General features: G+C 42.8%; 2 protein-coding genes across 5 annotated transcripts in view; one reads left to right on the top strand and one right to left on the bottom strand.

The window, feature by feature from the left end:
- Window positions 1–5,188, top strand: part of NSMAF (neutral sphingomyelinase activation associated factor) — a 62,851-nt gene extending 57,663 nt beyond the window's left edge. For all 3 annotated transcript variants that reach the window (XM_058699645.1, XM_058699646.1, XM_058699647.1), the window contains 5 exons: window positions 408–491; window positions 1,651–1,801; window positions 2,216–2,318; window positions 2,467–2,576; window positions 3,573–5,188. In XM_058699645.1, the coding sequence (XP_058555628.1) occupies window positions 408–491; window positions 1,651–1,801; window positions 2,216–2,318; window positions 2,467–2,576; window positions 3,573–3,667 (543 nt within the window). In that variant the 3' untranslated portion in view covers window positions 3,668–5,188. The remainder of the gene's footprint in view (window positions 1–407; window positions 492–1,650; window positions 1,802–2,215; window positions 2,319–2,466; window positions 2,577–3,572) is intronic.
- Window positions 4,870–19,205, bottom strand: part of SDCBP (syndecan binding protein) — a 34,976-nt gene continuing 20,640 nt past the window's right edge. The window contains exons 3-9 of one of the 2 annotated variants that reach the window (XM_058699648.1): window positions 18,800–18,878; window positions 17,221–17,330; window positions 11,319–11,480; window positions 8,770–8,945; window positions 7,870–8,041; window positions 7,048–7,139; window positions 4,870–6,030 (exon numbers count right to left, since the gene is read on the bottom strand). In XM_058699648.1, the coding sequence (XP_058555631.1) occupies window positions 5,976–6,030; window positions 7,048–7,139; window positions 7,870–8,041; window positions 8,770–8,945; window positions 11,319–11,480; window positions 17,221–17,330; window positions 18,800–18,878 (846 nt within the window). In that variant the 3' untranslated portion in view covers window positions 4,870–5,975. The remainder of the gene's footprint in view (window positions 6,031–7,047; window positions 7,140–7,869; window positions 8,042–8,769; window positions 8,946–11,318; window positions 11,481–17,220; window positions 17,331–18,799; window positions 18,879–19,205) is intronic. The other variant, XM_058699650.1, reaches the window with a different exon arrangement.

Below are 19,205 nucleotides of genomic sequence, written 5' to 3'. Positions count from 1 at the left end.
GTTTTTCAGGATTTCCCCCCATTCTTATAGACAAATTTTCTCGCTCGCGCCGCATTTTGGCAATTTTTTTCGGTGACTTGCCTTTTTGGGTCTTCTCGAAACGTCACCGGATGCCACAGCGCTTCTGCAGTCAGGTTTCCGTAGTTCACACGAAGACCACGACGACGACAGCGGGTGCAAAGGACAGAAACAGACACAGGTGCAGTAGACACCGGGCAAGCGCCTGTGGCAGGAACAGAAGCGTGGGCAGTGCAGGGAGGGAGCCAGAAGCACTTAGTCACAGCTGTGTTTTGTTGGCAAATAGGTTAAATGGGAGTTGGTTGGTCAAGGGCGCTTTTCTTGGATGTGTTAGAAATGCTTTCGCTCTGAATGTTTGCAAATCCCTCCCGTGACACGTTCTACCCTAGGTGTGGTCCGGGGTTCCTGCAGAAACGACATGCCCCAAAAGACACCGGTTTGACATGCTGGCCGAGCTGGAACACGACGTCAGTGTGAGTACCAGCAAAGACACGCCTGAGTCCGAGGGAGGGTGGGCTGTTCTTGGTCTTACCTGTGTTTTCATTTTTTTGCTTCATTTTATTTCGCTTGTGGGAGGAGAGCACGGGCTCTCCGTTCTTTTGACTCGACTCTTTGGGTTTCCAAGTCTACTTTGCCTTTTTTTCTCCGATTTGCTGTTTCTCTGAGAATCAGCTACCGTCCGGTCCAATTTCTGAGCATGACAATGAATATTTAGATCCCCTCGAACTATCTGGGGCAAGAAAGTATGCCCCATCATCTCTCATGTTTTCCAGCACATTAGTAGAAGGGACTATCTAGCGTGACACCCTCCAACAGCCAAGAACGTAAACCTGGTGTTGGGTGGCCCGGGCGCACATGACCTGGGGCAGAACCAGAGCTCGCACTTGGTTCCCCTCGCTCGTTCCACAACCAGTGGGTCGCACAGCTGCTCCTCCCACTGGAGCTCACGGTACTCTCTTCTCTGAGATGGTGACCTGAAACCTGATTTGCATGGTCGACAGACGAGCTAAGGTTCAGAAATATTTACGGAGTATGTAATTCCAGGCGGGCACGCAAATATAACCCGAGAGATCCCCATTTCTCCGAAATCCCTCAAATAACATGGATCACCTGTGCCTCAGTTTGGTACCTCGTTACAATTTGTAATTCAGAGTTATTCAGAAACTGTTGATTTTAGGCTATTAAAAAGAATTTCTTTTAACATTTTTTGAGACAGAGAGTGTGAGTGGGAAAGGGACAGAGAGAGAGGGAGTCACAGATTCCGAAGCAGGCTCCAGGCCCGGAGCTGTCAGCACGGAGCCCGACAAGGGGCTCGAACTCTCAAACCACGAGATCATGACCTGAGCCGAAGTCGGCCGCTGGACCGACTGAGCCACCTGGGCGCCCCAATTTTAAGCTCTTTTAAAACTGCATTCCATTTACGTTGGCAAGATTTCATTTTGTTCACTAGCATATGAAGAATTTCATTTTTCAGTAACTGCGTAGGCGATGTTGAAACACGTCTGCATTAGCCACATCAGTACACTGTCCGTTAGAGCTTAACCTTCATCACGTGCACATAGTCGAGTCAGCCTAGGGAAACCGTGATGACCGTAATTCTAAATGGATTACGTTATGTGTTTCCTTCCTCAGGTAGATACAATTAGCCTAAATGCCGCAGGTACGATGTTGGTCTCAGGCACCAAAGAAGGCACAGTGAGTATCTGGGACCTCACCACGGCCACCGTACTGCACCAGATCCCGTGCCATTCGGGGACCATACGTGATGCTGCTTTTAGCCCAGGTAGTTTTATCCTTTTTAATACAGAGGACACTGGGGGAATCAGAATTATTATCTTGAAATCATAAGAATGTAAAAAGAAAAACAGGCTGCCGATAGAAGTAGTTTTGCCCGTATCCAAGGCTGCTTCGTGGCAGAATACGGGCTACTTGGGCCATTTGTACCTCCAGGAGAGCTACGGCGGACGCTGCTCTTAATTCGCCAGCTCACCAGAGGAACGGATTTATAGTGCGCGGGTGGACTCACCCCAAAGGGTCATCGGCCCAGTGTCTTAGAAACAAACGTTTCCACGAGAGGAGAGTCCTTGGTTAAGTACAAGTAGCTCAGGGAAAATGCAGGTGAACGCTATGCCAGAGATGAAACGTCAGAACGATCTAGAACACACTTCTGAAGCTGTAATTGTCTCTCGCGTTACAGACAGTCGCCACGTCCTCAGCACAGGTGCAGATGGCTGTCTAAACGTCATAGATGTGCAGACGGGAATGCTCATCTCCTCTATGACCTCAGACGAGCCCCAGAGGTACGTTCTCTTGCTCGCGTTACTAGTGGGCGAAGACGTTTACGGACAAGCTCGTGATCGTGACATTTGGGCTTGCTTTGGCCGGCGTGGATAGGGCCCTTCCTTCATGATAAATGACCAAATGGCTGTTTCTCAATCATTGTTGCAGGTGCTTCATCTGGGATGGAAATTCTGTTTTGTCTGGAAGTCAGTCTGGTGAACTGCTGGTCTGGGACCTCCTCGGAGGAAAGCTCAGTGAGAGAATACAGGGCCACGCAGGTAAGTGGTTATGCAGTTGACTTGACCTTTCTTCCTAAAATGCTGAACTCCAACCTGCTTTTCCCATCAGGAAACCTACCTCTCCCAGGCAGAAAACACCCCACTGCCCTCCACGTCGTAAACGTTCCCCACGAGCATCTTCGTTGGCCAAGTGACCCTTCGGGACTGAGATTTATGTTGACTGACTCCAAAAAGGAAGTTTTTGCATTAACTCCCACTTGGAGAATTAAAAACCATAGTAAAAGCTGCAACTTTTTTAAGTACACGCACAAAGTTTTTTAAAAACCCCAAAACAGCACAAAAGTAATTAATTTCAGTAAAAACGATCTTCCTCCCACCACTGACCCCCTTCCTCCCTGTTCTCCTTTGAGGACTTTCTTCCAGTTTGCGTCCTGGGTGTGGGTGTACCCTTACTGTTGAGACGAGGGATGTGTTGTACGTGTATGAAGTATTCTGCCCTTTTCTTCCCACCCAGTATCCCCTGGAGACTCGCTGTATGTGCTTCTATTTGCACGGTTGCCTCCTCATCTCAAAGACTTATGGTCTTTAATTCTTCTAGTTTCTAAGGTTATAAGTATCTACTTTTCCACTGTGACCAGGAACTTCCCCCCCGACATCCTCTTCCCTCTGTCCTTTGGTGACATGGTCATTTCGCCACGTTCTACAGTGACCTGTGTAGGTCATTCGCAGTTTACCGGCTTTAAATAACCTTCGACTCCGTCCAGTAAATGGACTTCGCAGCCTCACACCAATTCCTTACCTCTTCCTCTCGTCTGTCTCCTGTTATCGTAGATGTATATACTTGCATTCTGGTGTTACTCCTAATCCTCCGTTATTTCAGCTTTCCACGTGAGCGGTTTCTCATTCCTCACACATTCCTTGCGCCAAGCAGTTATTTTTCATTGACACACCGATTACAGGATGAGAGTACTTAACAGCGGATCTCCGGGCCCCCTGGTCGACTTGCCACCTAACCACATGGTCTCTTTCCCTTAGGTGCTGTGACATGTATATGGATGAATGAACAGTGTAGCAGTATCATCACAGGAGGGGAAGACAGACAAATAATGTTCTGGAAATTGCAGTATTAAGTGCCTTTTCCTCTCTTGAATGTTAAGTTGAACTCTATTTAATGTATTTTGAACCAAACTTTGAAATCAACTGGTGAATGTGCAATGATGGTATTCGAAGTTTTACCACATGAGGTATTTGTGGTTTTAAACTTCCAAAATCGTGGTGACTTCATTGAAAGCCATTGGTCGCCATCCTCTAAGGCGGACAAAACGTGGCGGTGGTAGGGTGAAAACATTACACCTGTAAGGCAGGTGTTCGTCCCGCGGCAGGTTTGAGTGGCAAAGAAAAGTAGCTAAGAGATACAAAACGGAGTTGGGAAAACTCAAAAAACGCTGAGCAGCTCAGAATTTTCCAAGAAAATGTGCAGTATTCTCTGCTACTTCTGAGTCACGCTGTTTTGTCTTCCTTACCTACGAAATTGCTGCCCATTGGGTCCTGGGGTATGTGTTTTCACGGAGTGGCGGTTTACTTTGTATAACCTACTGTTCTCAGATTCTAAGAACCTGGGGAAGGATCAGCAATTCTTGTAACAGTAAGTTTACTGTGTACAGGACGGTTTATTTCATTATAGCTATTAAATGCTCATCTTTTCTACATTAAAAATATTTTTCTGTAATGAAAGCTGTTTTCATTTTCTTAAGTGATTACCAAGGCTAGTGCCCTTTACGAACTTCAAGTATTGGTCCTTCTAGAAAACCAAACTTAGTGATGAGAATGTCCTTCTTATATTTTTGGAACTGTCTTCAGATAGTCCAAATCCAGAGAACAAAACAAGGTAAAGTAAACGGGGAAATGTTGTTTGGTTTGCTTTTCTAAATCTCAAGGTAAGATGTTAAACAGTACTGATTTGCCTTTCTGTTAAAACTCTTCTATGATCTTTAAAAAACATTGTTAGGTCTTATAGGCCGTATCACATGGCGGGAGACCCTGACCAGGGTAACAAGCGTCATTAAACATGACTCGGTCTCAGGTTTGCAAGGAGCCTCAGTGGCTTCCTGTTGCTCTGCCTGGATGTGCACGCCGGCCCTCTGGGGTTCAGAGGCGGAAGCACTTCTCCTGACAGGCGCTCCTCCTCCTCTCTCAGCACAGAGGGCTCTTCTCAGGGCCCGTGGACGCCAGCTGCTCCGGGAGAAACCCCACGGGCCTGTTTTCTAAGTCATGCGCAAGTTTGGTGAAATCCACAGACAGTTTCCAAATGATTCAAGAAATAGGCTAAAAGTTAACTTTATTTATACATATTTAATTAAAATGGAATAGGCATAAACCAAAACAAAAAACAAAAAAATGAGGGTAATGTGTCATATGCCACTTGGTTTGTAGGGAGGGGTCAGGAAATGGAACAGATTACCTGGAAGACATCCTAAGGCCATCCCGAAGTAGCTAGGTTACATAATGTTAGAGTAAATGACAAAATTAGATACTATTCCACTTAATCTACAAATGAAAAAAGAGAGTCAAAGTTTATCCTATTTGGTATAAGAATTTTTACAGTTAATACATACTGATTCATTTCTAGGAAGTAAGGTCAGTAACTTTTGGAAGAAAGAAATTTCCATTACACAACGACTAGAAAATCTCCAATGCAACTAAGCAGCTATGCGGTAGCTCAGTATGTACCATTAACCGTTCTGGGCTAGTGTACATTTCAGTTTAATACAGAACTGCATTCTGGGTTTTAGAAAGGCAGCAATAGTTCTATTTTGGCTTTTATTCTAGATGCTTAACACAGTTAAGGCGACAGTTCAAGCATATAGAGTAAAGGTAGTTACAATTTAATGATGATCAACAGTCTCTTGCAACCTACACTGTATAATGCTTACACGGAATGAAACCAGTGTTCTTAATTGGTGTTTGACGCACGCACGCAGAACTAAAAAACCATCAAAAGCAATCATTCTACACGTACTATGGTAACACATTAAAAAGGCAATTATACCACAGAACTAAAGTAACGTGAGCGGCACTACTTGATATACAGGATAAAGGTGATTCGTTCTAACACAGAGCTAAGCCTGTATCAGTCATTCTAATCATAATGGCTTGTAAAAGCATCGGGTTTCCAGTAGAGAAACTACTCTATGAAAATCAGTAAATCTGTCCAAAGTTTCACATCTGTAAAACCAGGATAAGGCTACAACGATCTTGAAGTGGGACGAGATATCCGATCAAAACAGTTAAGATTCCCAGCCATAATGTAAGATAGAAAGGGCTTCATGCAGCATATGCTCTCTGGCTCCTAGAAAGCTTCATGTGCATAATATAAAGTTAAGTTGCCCGAGAAGTAAACCGGAGAAGTTCAGTGGAGTTTCCATTGTGCCATGACGTTTAAACTTCAGGAATGGTGTGATCCATCAGGCTTTTCATAATGCTTGGGGCCATCCTACGAGAGAGTTTATTAAATACGGAGGTTTGGGTTTCTTGGTTCAAAAAAGCTATTATGCTGATCCAAGAAAACTCCCACTCAAGCTTAGCACTTGGGACCCAGTGGAATTGGGGGGAGAGGGAAGGTCTTTTTCATGAGTTCTAAGAGTCTCAGGTAATCTAGTTCACAAAATACCCAGTGTGAAAGGCTGGGAAAGGTTAGATCAGATACAAGTAAGTGCTTGAATATTAATACCGGTGACTAAAACAAGGAAAATGACAACACTGCTATGAACTGGGAGGGAAAGGGGAAGGGAGACCCTATCGCTGGTTTGAGAGAACTCTGACTAGTCTCGACTCCAGCTTCCTTTTCCTTCCATCCATAAACACAAACTTTACTAAGGTATTATGTTTTTACTCTTTTAAATCCTATCTCCACAGGCAAGACAGAATCTGAAAAAAGGATCCAAGTTGGCTTGGTAAAAACAGCTGACAGAAGCCAGGATTTCAAAGGTTCTAGGGAAGGTAACACTGGCTGTCCCTCTTCTCTTCCCCCAAGTCAGTTTTCCAGCCTCCCTTCCTGAGCACCATGGTGGCACCACACGCCTGACCTGCCTCCTGAGATGCTTTCAGAATAGGCACCGTTACTCCTAACATCCCACAGGCAGGAATTCTCCATCGTGAACCCCCACGAGTAGATTTCTACTGAGCAGAGGAACTGCGGGCAGAGTGCAACTCTAGTCCGTTTTACTGAAGCTGACATGAAAGCCTGCCCACTTCTGCTCACGTCCCTCTTTTCTACCAGAAAAGGTCAAAATTTCAGAAGCAGATGGTGAATTGTATTCAATACTTGGGAAGTTGTGAGTGGTCATCCTTACCAATTCCCCTGATTTAAATAATTAACTTCAAATTTCGAGATCAACACCACGTCATCCCTTAGGTAAAAGAACCATAGATGGAGGAATTCATATAGGCACAAGGACTTTCTTTTACCTCACAGGACCGTAAGCACCAAGTTGAAGTACGGTCTACTTACCGTTTGATAATATGTTCAAAGATAAAAGCAGGCATGATCGTAATAGTAACTACAGACTCGGATGTTGACAGTATGTCTGCAATTTGAGAGTCCTGTTAAAAACACGCAATGAAAATTAATTCTAAGGCTTTAAGAAGTATGACATTATGTTATTCTTGGTAAATATGTATGTCCACATACGATTTGCTAATAATTCTAAAATCTGACCCTCGATATTTGGTATTTTTTCTAGTTTCACCAAGTTTAATTCTACAGAATGGCAATTTTATAGATGGTAACAAAATTGCTAAGTAAACTAAGTATTGTAGCCAAAGAATCATCTTTTTCATTACTTAAGATGAAATAATTTTCTTCATGTACAAGACTTCCCATGTCTTCTCAGTGTTAACAGTGCACTCTTAACCAAGTTCATGAAACGAGCAGGTCTTAATGAAAACCTTTTGACCCTAACATAGCCTTATTTAGGAATCGGTGGAGGGGGAAAATGTGGTACTAATCTAAACAGAAACCATTACTCACTTCCTACCATTCCTGGGTTGGAAAAAGCTGAGCAATCACTCATTCAGAATGTCCTCAAAATCCTCAATGCCCACATCTCCACAGAATTCTAGTTCAAGGGACTGCAGAGATCATAGCAGTCAAGCCCTCTGCTATAGGAACGACAATTCCAGAGAATAGTCCAGGTAATTCCTTTGGCCTGAGAGCACAGCCAGAGTCCTAGGTCCCACATCTCCCCAAGTTCCTATTTATTTTGCAAGTCTACACGCAAACGCCACTGAAACAAATGGGAAAGGTAGCACGAGACCCAAGTTCTGTTCTTACCTTCAGCCCAATGACATTCTGCCCGTTGACTTCACAGATGTTGTGCTCCGTGAGAAGACCATTTCTGGCTGCAGAACTGTCTTTCACTATGGATGTTATCTTTCCATTTTTAAAGATAAACCCAACATGTCCAGTACTATCCTTATGCATGGTAATCGTCCGCTCAAAGGGCCTGCAGACATAATGGGTTAAGTGAAAAGTTTACTTCTTTCTATTGGCCCAAGTTACTCTTCAAAATTCTCCTTAAAGTAGAGAAGATGTTCCATCTGCAGAATGTTTACTTAAACACCTACCGTGTGAGAAACTAGGAACAAAATTAGATAAAACCGAAGTTTAACTGAGAAGAATAAAAACCCAAAAGCTAACTGTACCAATGTGACATAGATCGACCCTTAACACTTGCTAAGGGGCAGGAAAATAGAGGCCTTATTTCAGTGCCAAACGTTTGGTTTATAAACTGCTAAATATAAAAATGCCACCTTTCTACCTTGGCAACTAGAGCTTCATAACCCCCCTGAAGGCCAGATTTGGTTTTTAGAACTCCCACCCCAACTTGGGAGTTCTGCAGGGACCCTGGCACGGTGTCCCTCCTATGCTGGATGTCTAAACAGTAAGCTGGAAAGTGAGGCCAGAGATGCCATACTGCTTGCCCTTCCAATGTTCATTTACTACGATCTAGAGAAAGAGACAGGAAAGTAACTTCTAGAGGATGCATACGAAACCAGAATGCTCTAAAAATTTTTAAGAAAAATCTGCACCAAACAACTACAAGACTGTAAGGCTAATCAATAACATCTAATATTCTTCTGCAACACAGTCAACCATATTCACAGAATCTCAAAGCCCCAGAGAATGGAAAACTAGTCTTGAATTTCCATTTCAACAGTCTAGTCAACTTACCGGTCACGAACAGTCATAGTAATCTTCTCCCCAAAAGCCTGTTTCAGCACCTTATGTGCCTTATCAGAGCTCCAACCTGCACAGTTTTCCCCGTTGATCTGGAGTACCTGGTCCCCAAATCTCAGACCAACCAAAGAGGCCGGAGAATTTGCCTGGACCAGCTGAACAAATATACCCTAGAGAATAAGGAAGTAACTTTAGTCATTTGCCACTGTTACGATAATGGTTTAAAAACACTGGGAAATTAAGAACCAACTGTTCAGGTTATGAATCTACCCTAGTTAAAAAAGAAAAAGAAAAACTACACGAATATGTATGCGTCATTACTCCCAAAAAAGAAACTGAAAATTTTATGGAGGCAATGACCCCAGGAATTAGGGCAAAAACGTAAAATCACACTAGTAATTTCTACCTCAAATCATGACCCACCTGACCAACCTCAATCACCCCCTTCATCTTGGAATAAAAAGTCTAAGGAAAACAAAGTAGGGTTTCTACAAGCGCCTGGGTGGGTGGCTCAGTCAGTTGAGCATGACTTCAGTTCAGCTCATGATCTCACGGTTCATGGGTTCGAGCCCACACCGGGCTCTGTGCTGACAGCTCAGAGCCTGGAGTCTGCTTCGGATTCTGTGTCTCCCTCTCTCTCTGCCCCTCTCAAAAATGAACATTAAAAAAAAATTTTTTTTTAAATGACAGTGTAAGGTCACAACTCTTCTTTAGAGTTGAAGGACTCCTCAACCCATTTGCTAAATTACAGAGAAGTAAATAAGGTTAATTAAATAAGATTAAGGTTTATTTAATAGCCTAAAAGGTACATTCAATACCACTCCAGTTTTTATAAAGAATCCACTATGAAATAAATACAGAAAACTCAAGTTTAGTCAACAGAGAATTAAACCCACACGGAGACTTCTACTCCTATAAACTCTCAATCTCAGATGTTGAATATAAAAAAAAAAAAAAAATACAAGTTTGGGGCGTCTGGGTGGCTCAGCCGGGTTAAGCATCCAACTTTGGCTCAGGTCATGATCTTGTGGTTTACGAGTTCAAGCGCCGCGTCGGGCTCCGTGCTGATAAGCTCAGAGCCTGGAGCCTGCTTCAGCTTCTGTGTCTCCCTCTCTCTCTGCCCCTCCCTCACTCACGCTCTCGCTCTGTCTCAGAAATGAAGAAGAGTAAACTTGGCAAAATATGAAAACATCTACAAAGCTAGACCCTTTCTATACTCTTAGGCTGGGTCGGACAGAATTCCTGTCCCGTATCTTACAGCTTACTTTAGGACAGTACCGAAAACTGGCTGGCCCCCTATGAAATGGTCAGAGCAAGGAGTTTTGGCCAAACGGCGAAATCCACTGCAGGGATAAGTGCAGTGGAGATAGGGGCCTATGAAGAGTATCTTGTCTTTTAGGGCAGAGGAAGGAGCAGAGAGCAAATCCCGGCAGAAGGGGCTGCACACACTACTGAAAAGGAAGGAAAGGCAGTGAAGTCAGGGCTTCCGAGGAAGCGTGTTGACGTGTCCTGCGTAAGTTACAGGTGTGCGAGCCGCTGATGCCCTGAGCCCTCCGGGTAGGCAGGCAGGGTTGGGGCTTCCTGCCAGGATCAGCCTCAGCCATTTACCACAGTGTGCAACACTCATTACCTTTAGCATTTTCTATGTGAAAAGGTGGGACACACTAAGCTAATAAGACTTCAGACTGCTAAGGAATCCGAGGTAATGCCTGAAACCACAAATCGGGGTAAAGACTCGGCATGTCTTTAACAATCCTAAACGCCTCCTCAGAGAGTAACCACCCCATTTAATTTCTTCAGTATGGTGCGGTAAGAAGTAATTACAAAGTAAAATAATGACTGCCCTAATTAGAAAATCACTTTTGCTCAAAAAATGACCTATTAAATTCACACCGAAGGATGGAAATAACAAGCCTGCAAACTCACTTCACAAGTTAAATGATCGTTATTGGAAAATACACACAAGACCACCAACTCTCACTGGTCAGTCTTTCTTAACATGTACATATGATGCCCTATTTGAAGGTCATAATTTTATCTGTATAAACTATGTTATACATAGACCGATGAACTTTATTCCAGAAAGGAGACTCAAAAAATAATTCACTTAAGGTAATGAAGTATCAGCTCTGCCTCTGCAGAACAGAGCATCTCCAAGTGGAAAAATTTAAGTTACTGGACTTAAAATAATCTTGATTATAGATGCAATACAATTAATTAAAACATTTGCACTGTAGGGGCGCCTGGGTGGCTCAGCCAGTTATGTGTCTGACTTCGGCTCGGGTCACGATCTCGCGGTTCATCAGTTCGAGCCCCACGTTGTGCTCTGTGCTGACGGCTCGGAGCCTGGAGCCTGTTTCAGATTCTGTGTCTCCCTCTCTCTCTGCTCCTACCCTGCTCACGCTCGCTCGCTCGCTCTCTCACAAAAATAAACATTAAAAAAAATTTTTTGTAAACATTTGCACTGTCAATTATGCTAATAGTGATCACTTAATATCCCATAAGCTATTTTGACAAACTGAAATATAATTAAAAATACTTACATTATCTACTGATTTAAGCCTGAGCCCAATCTTTCCATCTTGATCCTTACACAAAATGACTTCACGAATCCCTTGCTTAATTTCTGCTCTACGAATCCCAACGTCGTTACCAGTTACAGGAGCCACCATGTAGTTCATGCTGGAGGGTCGTGCCACCAGCTGCTGACAAAAACATATACGACGTGTCGATACTTAGAAACATTCTTCATGAAAAAACCTAAAATGACAATTAACTTGAATATACTCAGTTGTGGTTTCCCACAAAGTAATCTGCATACTGTTTCCTTCAAATACATGGATTTACACAAAAACGTCCCCAGCTTTTATTTACTAATCCTAAAGGAAATTTATTACCACATGTATCCCCTCCAAAAGATTCAGTGGCTTTCTCTGTCGCCTTCTGAATTCACTGACATCTGCTTCATGTATACTCTGGCTTGTCTTCAAACATATTATCCTTGAGCTCAAAGGCCACATCATACTCTTGAGAACACACATTTTCCAGAGGGTTCTTCTGTATATGGTCTGATGTGTAGCCATCTACTGACCCTTTCAGAGTTTCTATAAAAGGGAGAACCTTCTTACCTCACAGTGCCAGTGTAAGGATTAAAACTGCATGCTCCAGAAGTGCTGGCACACGAGACAGGATCGTTCTCCTCCTCCACAGTGAACATTTATGGACTAACCAACTGTACGCACAAAGCAGACTGACCGAGAAGAGCTATACTTGGCATTCCTGGCAGGTACCACGTTCCCAGTTTCTCAGTTTTCTCAAGTTTTCTTGACCAAAACTGGTTTTCTAGTTTGAGCGGACCCTTTCTTCAACCAAAAAGATAATGTGGGAAGAGCTTACCAAGCCTTCTTAGCTGGAATCTGTCAAAAGAACCTCCGACCTACCTAAGAACTATGAGTTCAGAGCAACAATAACAGGGAAAAAGGAACCTCAACTACGTAATCACAGATCGCAAATTTTTGGTTCAGATGTGTGGTGATTATGACCGCATATTCCTAAAGCTGAAAGTCTTAACGGGAGTAATGCACACATAAAATTATGCTAGAAATCAGAACACAATGCCAGAAAATACTACTTATGAGATTATACAGGTTCAAAACAAGAAATGATTACAGCTACAAGAGACACAGGAAAATCAGGTAATGGGATAGAAACAAAAATTGAAGCCAATGAATTATTTAGTTTGGCTGGAATACAGAACAAAGGGGCAAGGGAGCTTTGGAGGAGGTTTTACTTTTGAAATATCTTTATTTTTTCCAGCAAGTATTTTTAAGTACTTGATGTACTAGGCGTTCTTACTTACTATGACCAACACATCATCTCTGCGCCCTTCCCCCATTCTAAGCAAGCAACCATTTCCGGAGAGGGCTACTACAATAACCTTCTAGACCGTCTTCCTGACTGTCTACAGAACAAAAACATAAATTTTTAAAAAAAAAAAAAGGGGGGGGGGGGGAGAAGGAAATCAGATTACACCACTCCCACAACTCAGATCCCAATCCCTTACCACGGTCTACAAGGCCACAGACCACCCGGCCCTCACCACCCGTCCAATGCCATCTGCTACCACCATGCCCTACCCTTGCTTCCTCTGGCCATCACACAAGTCTTGTCAAGTCCACCAAGTTCATTTCTGCCTTCAAGAAATGAAGCCTTCAAGTTCTCGGTGTTCTCTTACCAGATATTCACATGCCTTACTCCCTCATTTCCTTCAGTTCTTTACTCATCGTATGTCAACCCCTCAGAGAGAACACATATGCTCACGATATTGACATATAGCCCTGGCACTTCATTCATTTCGTTCATGTCATAAGCGCTGGCTTATTTGCCTACAATGCGAGTTTCACTGGCGTGTGTGGTGGGTGGGACACTGCTGTGGTTCACTATTAGATCTATCACACCTAGCACAGTGCGTGGAACGTGTGGGTTCTTAAGCTACTGGCTCTCATCGCCCCTCATTTAAGGGCCAGTGGAAGACAGCACCCTGAAAAGGGTTCTAGCTTCTAGAATAGATGCTTTGAATGTGCAACCAAATACATGATGCAGTTTTTTCCAAGGCCAGAATAAAAGATCTGGAAACCAAGATGTGGCTGTGGGAACAGTTAGTTCCTCTCGCTGTTATATCTAAACACAAAAGTTTTGCATCCCGCACCCCCCCCCCCGTACCCCCATACCGAGCTCTACAGTGTGAAGGTCTTATTTACGAAGGAGGCATGCCTCCACCTGGGAACACAACACTGTCTCCTCTGAATCAGAAGAACATCACCTAACCATTGTTTTGGACTTCATATGCCACTGAACAAAGGCAAGAGGAGGTTACTAAATTGGCTAGTGTGATTAATTCTGGTAACCAAGTGAAATTGGATTGCTGCTTGATAATGGGTTCTAGACTATGTTTGGAATCCAGAAAGTTCTTTGAGATGCCTCTTAGGTCTTCCATGTCCAACAGTAAAATTAACAGAAAAATCCACTTCAGCTTGTAGTCACGATGGAGCCAGAATTACCCTCCTGCGATAAATAACCAGAAAACTGGAAAGATAGGAGGCAACAATTTTTGGACAGTGGACACTATGTAGGGTAGGACAGTAATCCCTGAAAGATGGGAAACACATGAGGTGAGCCCTGTCATTGCCTGGCTTTCTGCCCAGACCACTATCTGGACTGGAACACAGAAGTACAAGTGCCAAGCAGAGCACTGTGCTCTTGTTAGTTGAAAAGACAAAAATCAGGAAGGCAGAAGCAGCTAGAAAGACTGCTAGAATTTATAGGGCTGAGTTCCAAAAAGGAGGGAGCTACACAGAGAAAAAGCTCCAGAAAGCTGTAGGGGTCTCCTTGAACCCTCTGCTGAATGCTAATCCCAGTATCTATGAAATAAAGCTCCAAAGGCCAGGCAAAGAACATGCAGGGAGCTGTAAGCTGAGGCTTCCCGCAGAACCCCCACGACTGGGAGACATCCAGGGTCCTACCAGCAAGTGTGGTGTGCTCATTTAAATACCCAGGACCTTCAGCAGAGAACCTGAGGGGACACACATGTTGAGTAATGGGGCTACAACAACCCTACAATAAAATAAAGGCTGCCCCTGGGGGGCCCGGGTGGCTCAGTTGGAGCGTCCGGCTTTGGCTCAGGTCGTGATCTCACAGCTCATGAGCCCCATGTCGGGCTCTTTGCTGACAGCTCGGAGCCTGGAGCCTGCTTTGTACTCTGTGCCTCCCTCTCTCTCTGCTCCAACCCACTCGCATTCTCTCCCTCAAAAATAAATACACGTTAAAAAATAAACATTAAAAATAAAGGCTGCCTCAGACCTACCCTAACAATGTGTAAAATCAAGCCCCTGAATGACCAAGCTGATGCACATGTAACGAACTTAACTGCTTGCCAAAATAAGTGCCGACACTCTTTTTAGAAGTACAACGTGATTCAGCACCTAAAAACGTAAATTTCACAATATTCGGTTCTGATTTTAAAAAAACAGGTGGCATGTGAACAAGGAGGAAAATGTAACCCATGATTAGGGGAAAGGGCAGTTAACAGAAACTCAGAAATAAAAAACCATAAAATTAGCACACTGGGATTTTAAAATAGCTACTATGATTACGTTCAGTACACTCAAGGACTCAAAACCAGCTGGACCATCTAGAGAAGAAAAATACAGTATGTGAAATGAAAAATTCACTACATGGAAAAGGTTAGTAGAAATCTCCAGCAACAAAATAAAACAAAAGAGAAAGCAAGATGCTTAAGAATCCCAGGGATTCAGGGCACTTGGGTGGCTCAGTTGGTTAAGCATCTGACTCTTGGTTTCGGCTCAGGTCATGATCTCACAGTTCGTGGGATCAAGTCCAGTGTCCAGTCTGTGCTGACAGCACGGACCCTGCTTGGGATTCTCGCTCTCCCTCTCTCTCTTCCCCTCCACTGCTTGCACTCTCTCAAAATAAACATAAAAAAAAAAAAAAAAAAGGAACCCCAGAGAATCAGACACTTCAAAAATGGTTTAGGTCACCCCAGTAGGTATTAAGAAAAGACCAGCTCAAGGGCAGAGGGGGTAAAGAATGTGTAGCAGTCAAAGGGAGTCATAATACCAACTACAGCATCATGATCAGTCACCAAGAGAATCACAGTAGCCACGACTACCTTCTGTGATTGTACCTGTACACCTTCTGTAAATACAGCAAATGATCTTTTTGTTTCCCCCTACTTCCTTTACCCAAAATACCTGAATTTTTTATAGCAGTGAACTCGATACCTTTTCTTTAGGTTACAAATATTCAGCTGGGAACATGAGTAGTAAGGAGTAATTGACATTGCACAGTAACTGGTACCACAGGCCGCTGCCCAGACATGGCTATGATAACTGGCATCGTCCCATTCTGGGGAAAGGGTAAGAGAAACGTCATTCCATCAGTGGTAACTGACTTGGTTTATACACCCCTGGATTAAGAATGACTTTTCTGTTTCTAAAGGCTGTAAGCAAACAAAGAAAACCACAAGAATAGGCGACAGGAACCCTATGTGCCCAGCAAAGCCTAAAACGCTTACCATGAGGGCTTCCCTTAACAGAAAGTGGACTGAACCTCAGTTTTACCAAGAATTACATCTTTTAAAAGGCACCTGTGAAGTAACTGCTGTCCTAGGAAATTACAATCCTTGGAGAAGTGTGTGCATATACTGAGTAGTCAAAGGAGGAGGCAGTAGCAGCTCTTAAGCCACCCTTCTAGACTCTATTTGGTGACACTGGGGCTTACGCGTGCAGATTACGTGCGTATTCCTGGGCCAGGGGCTTCTCGTCAGCATCCACCACAGGAGGCTGGAAGGCTAGAGGAGGACAAGTGCCTTGTTCCCTCCTCTTTGTTTCCTGTTCCTGTCAGCACGGCCTGGGCCTCACCCTTCATCTTGGTGGCAGGAGTTGATTCCGGTCTCCAGCTTTTACTGCCACTCCCAGAACCGGCCTCGCCACACCCTCTCCGAGGTCCCAGTGCTAACAGCAGTGTCCTCTCCTGCAAGGTCTGAGGCCCAGCTCCAAGGGGCCCTTCCCCCCAAGCTTGCAGGCTCTGCAGACTCCGAACCCTTCCCTGTGCCACCCCAGTGCTAGGAGCAGCAGCTACTTCCTGCAATTACATCTCTGTCCCACGTCCGCGTTTTCAAGTCTTCAACTTTTCTAATTTCTTCTGCTGTCTACCAAATGGGCTCTGACTGATCCGAGCAAGTTTTCAATAAATATTTGGTAAACAGATAAATGCCAGGTACCGTATTAAGTACTGGAATTATGGCAACAAGACAGACACGGACCCTGTCTTTGTGATTTAATTATAATAAGTGCTATAAAGGGCTATGGCCTCACAGCAAGAACCTTAATAAGAGGCTGTGAGATGCATCAGATTTAAGCCTAGAATCTGGGGTCTTATTACAGGGAGCTTTAGACTTGGGAGTGCTAGAAGATTGTGACCAAAGAGATATGACAGACCCGTACTTCAGAAAGATGAATCCAGCAGCAGCTTAGTACTGTTTGATATAAGAAGTCACTCGAGGAAACTGAAGAGGTTAGAAGTAGCCTGAGTAGGGTTATAGCAGCCCTGGAATGACTAAAGGGAATACAAAAATCACAGTGAAGACAAAATCACCAGGTCTTCGTAACTGACTAAATGCAGAAGACTAAGAAGAACGGACTAGTCAGCGGCGTCTGAATCTTTCACTCTTAAGAAACTAGAAAAGTGGTAAAAGGATGAAAGTAGATACTTTACGAAGTGAGATCCAGGAGGCAATCTAAAATTAGAGAAGTTATAAATCTGTGAAGTTATAAATCTGTTGGCCATAAGAGTTGGCCATAAGACATTTTATCTATGTCTAAAATATGATTTTATACAATTCAAAATTAATTACACTATACGTACCCCCTGAACTGATGCTCCAGGGACCAAGGCCATATTTGCACGGACTTCTTCTTCATTTAAACTCAGCCCCATGTACTGAGAGAGCTCCGGATACAGTTTAGGATAGAGATCTAACATAAATGAATGCATAAAGAAAACAGAGGAATGTTTAAAATGAAAACTGTTATTATGGGCTTCTAGTTGTGTTTAAAAACTACATTTAATTTAGAAAATCTAGAATGAATTTAAATTAGCAATTTGGAAAATCGTCTCCTTGTCTCTGTAATGACAATTAGAAATGGGAAATACAGAAAAAGTTTAAGGTGAAAGTCATAAAGTATAAAGACATTTGAACTGAAATAACCTCAGATTTCTAAATAGTGAAGAGTACAAGTAAATTTTTCCAAATAAATTATCTTGCCTTTTTCTCTTAAAATAAATCTATTTCTCAATTTCGTAAGCATAGCACTGATCTCCACCTCAGAACTGACTAAAATGTTTATTGTCAAGCCAGCTACTTTACAACTCATTTAATAAACACAGCTTCGAAATGATTCTTCTGAACTAAAATAAAAAAAAATAAATCAAAGCTTAAAAACGTATTTAGTGTCAGAGCATTTAAAAAACATTAACCACATTCCAACGAAATCTTAGAAACAATATATTTAAGTATCAGCAGTATTTAACTTAGTAGCAAAGTTAGGTACTATTTCCTTAAGTTCCTTTTTACATGACTTGTGACTTAAAATGAATTTTCTAGAAGAAACAATGTTATAAGTAGTTATAAGATGACTGGCTACAAAAATCTATTGAATACTCCTTTTTTATTTTATTTTATTTTATTTATTTTTTTTTTTTAATTTTTTTTTTTCCAACTTGTTAAATTTATTTTTGGGACAGACAGAGACAGAGCATGAACGGGGGAGGGGCAGAGAGAGAGGGAGACACAGAATCGGAAGCGGGCTCCAGGCTCCGAGCCGTCAGCCCGGAGCCCGACGCGGGGCTCGAACTCACGGACCGCGAGATCGTGACCTGGCTGAAGTCGGACGCTTAACCGACTGCGCCACCCAGGCGCCCCTCCTTTTTTATTTTAAGTCATACTAATTAGGAGCTCTGGTCTAAACCTCTCTAAACAAAGAAGGAAAAGGAATCAAAGAGACGTATATACGGAGACCTAGTAGAGGTTCCAGAATTTGGGACGCTCCCCCAAACGGAGGTGGTTGGAAATTTCAAACCCCACCCTCACCTCACAAAGGTGGAGGACAGTTCACAAAGTTCAAGAGCAGTAGCATGGGACACACAGTGCACATATACTGTTTTTTCATAATGAAGCAGTCATAAATTAGGGGTTTATGGGGCTGAGATTTCACTTAATCCACTTAAGTTTGATTAAACTATAAGACCTATCTTCATAGTCATAGTTCATTCTTTTGATTAAAGGATTCTATTTTGAAGTAAACATTTTTTTCCTACTATTACTGGAACTTGAACCGCATATTATGCTACAGGTTAAAAAAATTCTTTTGGATTCCCTATTTCAGTAAAAGAAAGCTTAAACATATTTCTGTTCAAGAACAATGAACCCGAAATATAAACCTACTTCCATCTTGAGAAATGGGAGCTGAGGCCTCAGACAAAATTGCTGGGTTGGCAGGGTTGGCAGAAAAGGCAGTCTGAGCCTGAAAAAGAAAAGAAGATTCTTACAATGCTACACATACACTTACTTAAAATTCTTCCATAATTTATAAGTTAAATGTAGTACTTCCAAAAAAACTAAAACATTTAAGTCTTATTCAATAAAGTTCAATTTCAAATCCTTCAGCAACATATTTTTCAAAGAAAATCTGCAAATCTAAAATACACTTCATATTCTGAATATTTTAACATTTACCATGTACCATATGCGGGGCTCGAACGCTCAAGCCATGAGATTATAACTTGAGCTGAAGCTGGACGCTTAACCCAGGTGCCCCTAAACTGCATTATTGAATCCACATATTTATTTA

This window comes from Neofelis nebulosa, chromosome 14 (genome assembly GCF_028018385.1).
Source record: "Neofelis nebulosa isolate mNeoNeb1 chromosome 14, mNeoNeb1.pri, whole genome shotgun sequence".
Lineage (NCBI taxonomy): Eukaryota > Metazoa > Chordata > Mammalia > Carnivora > Felidae > Neofelis > Neofelis nebulosa.
Note: the sequence above shows the minus strand (reverse complement) of the source record. Positions and strands in the feature narration are given on the sequence as shown.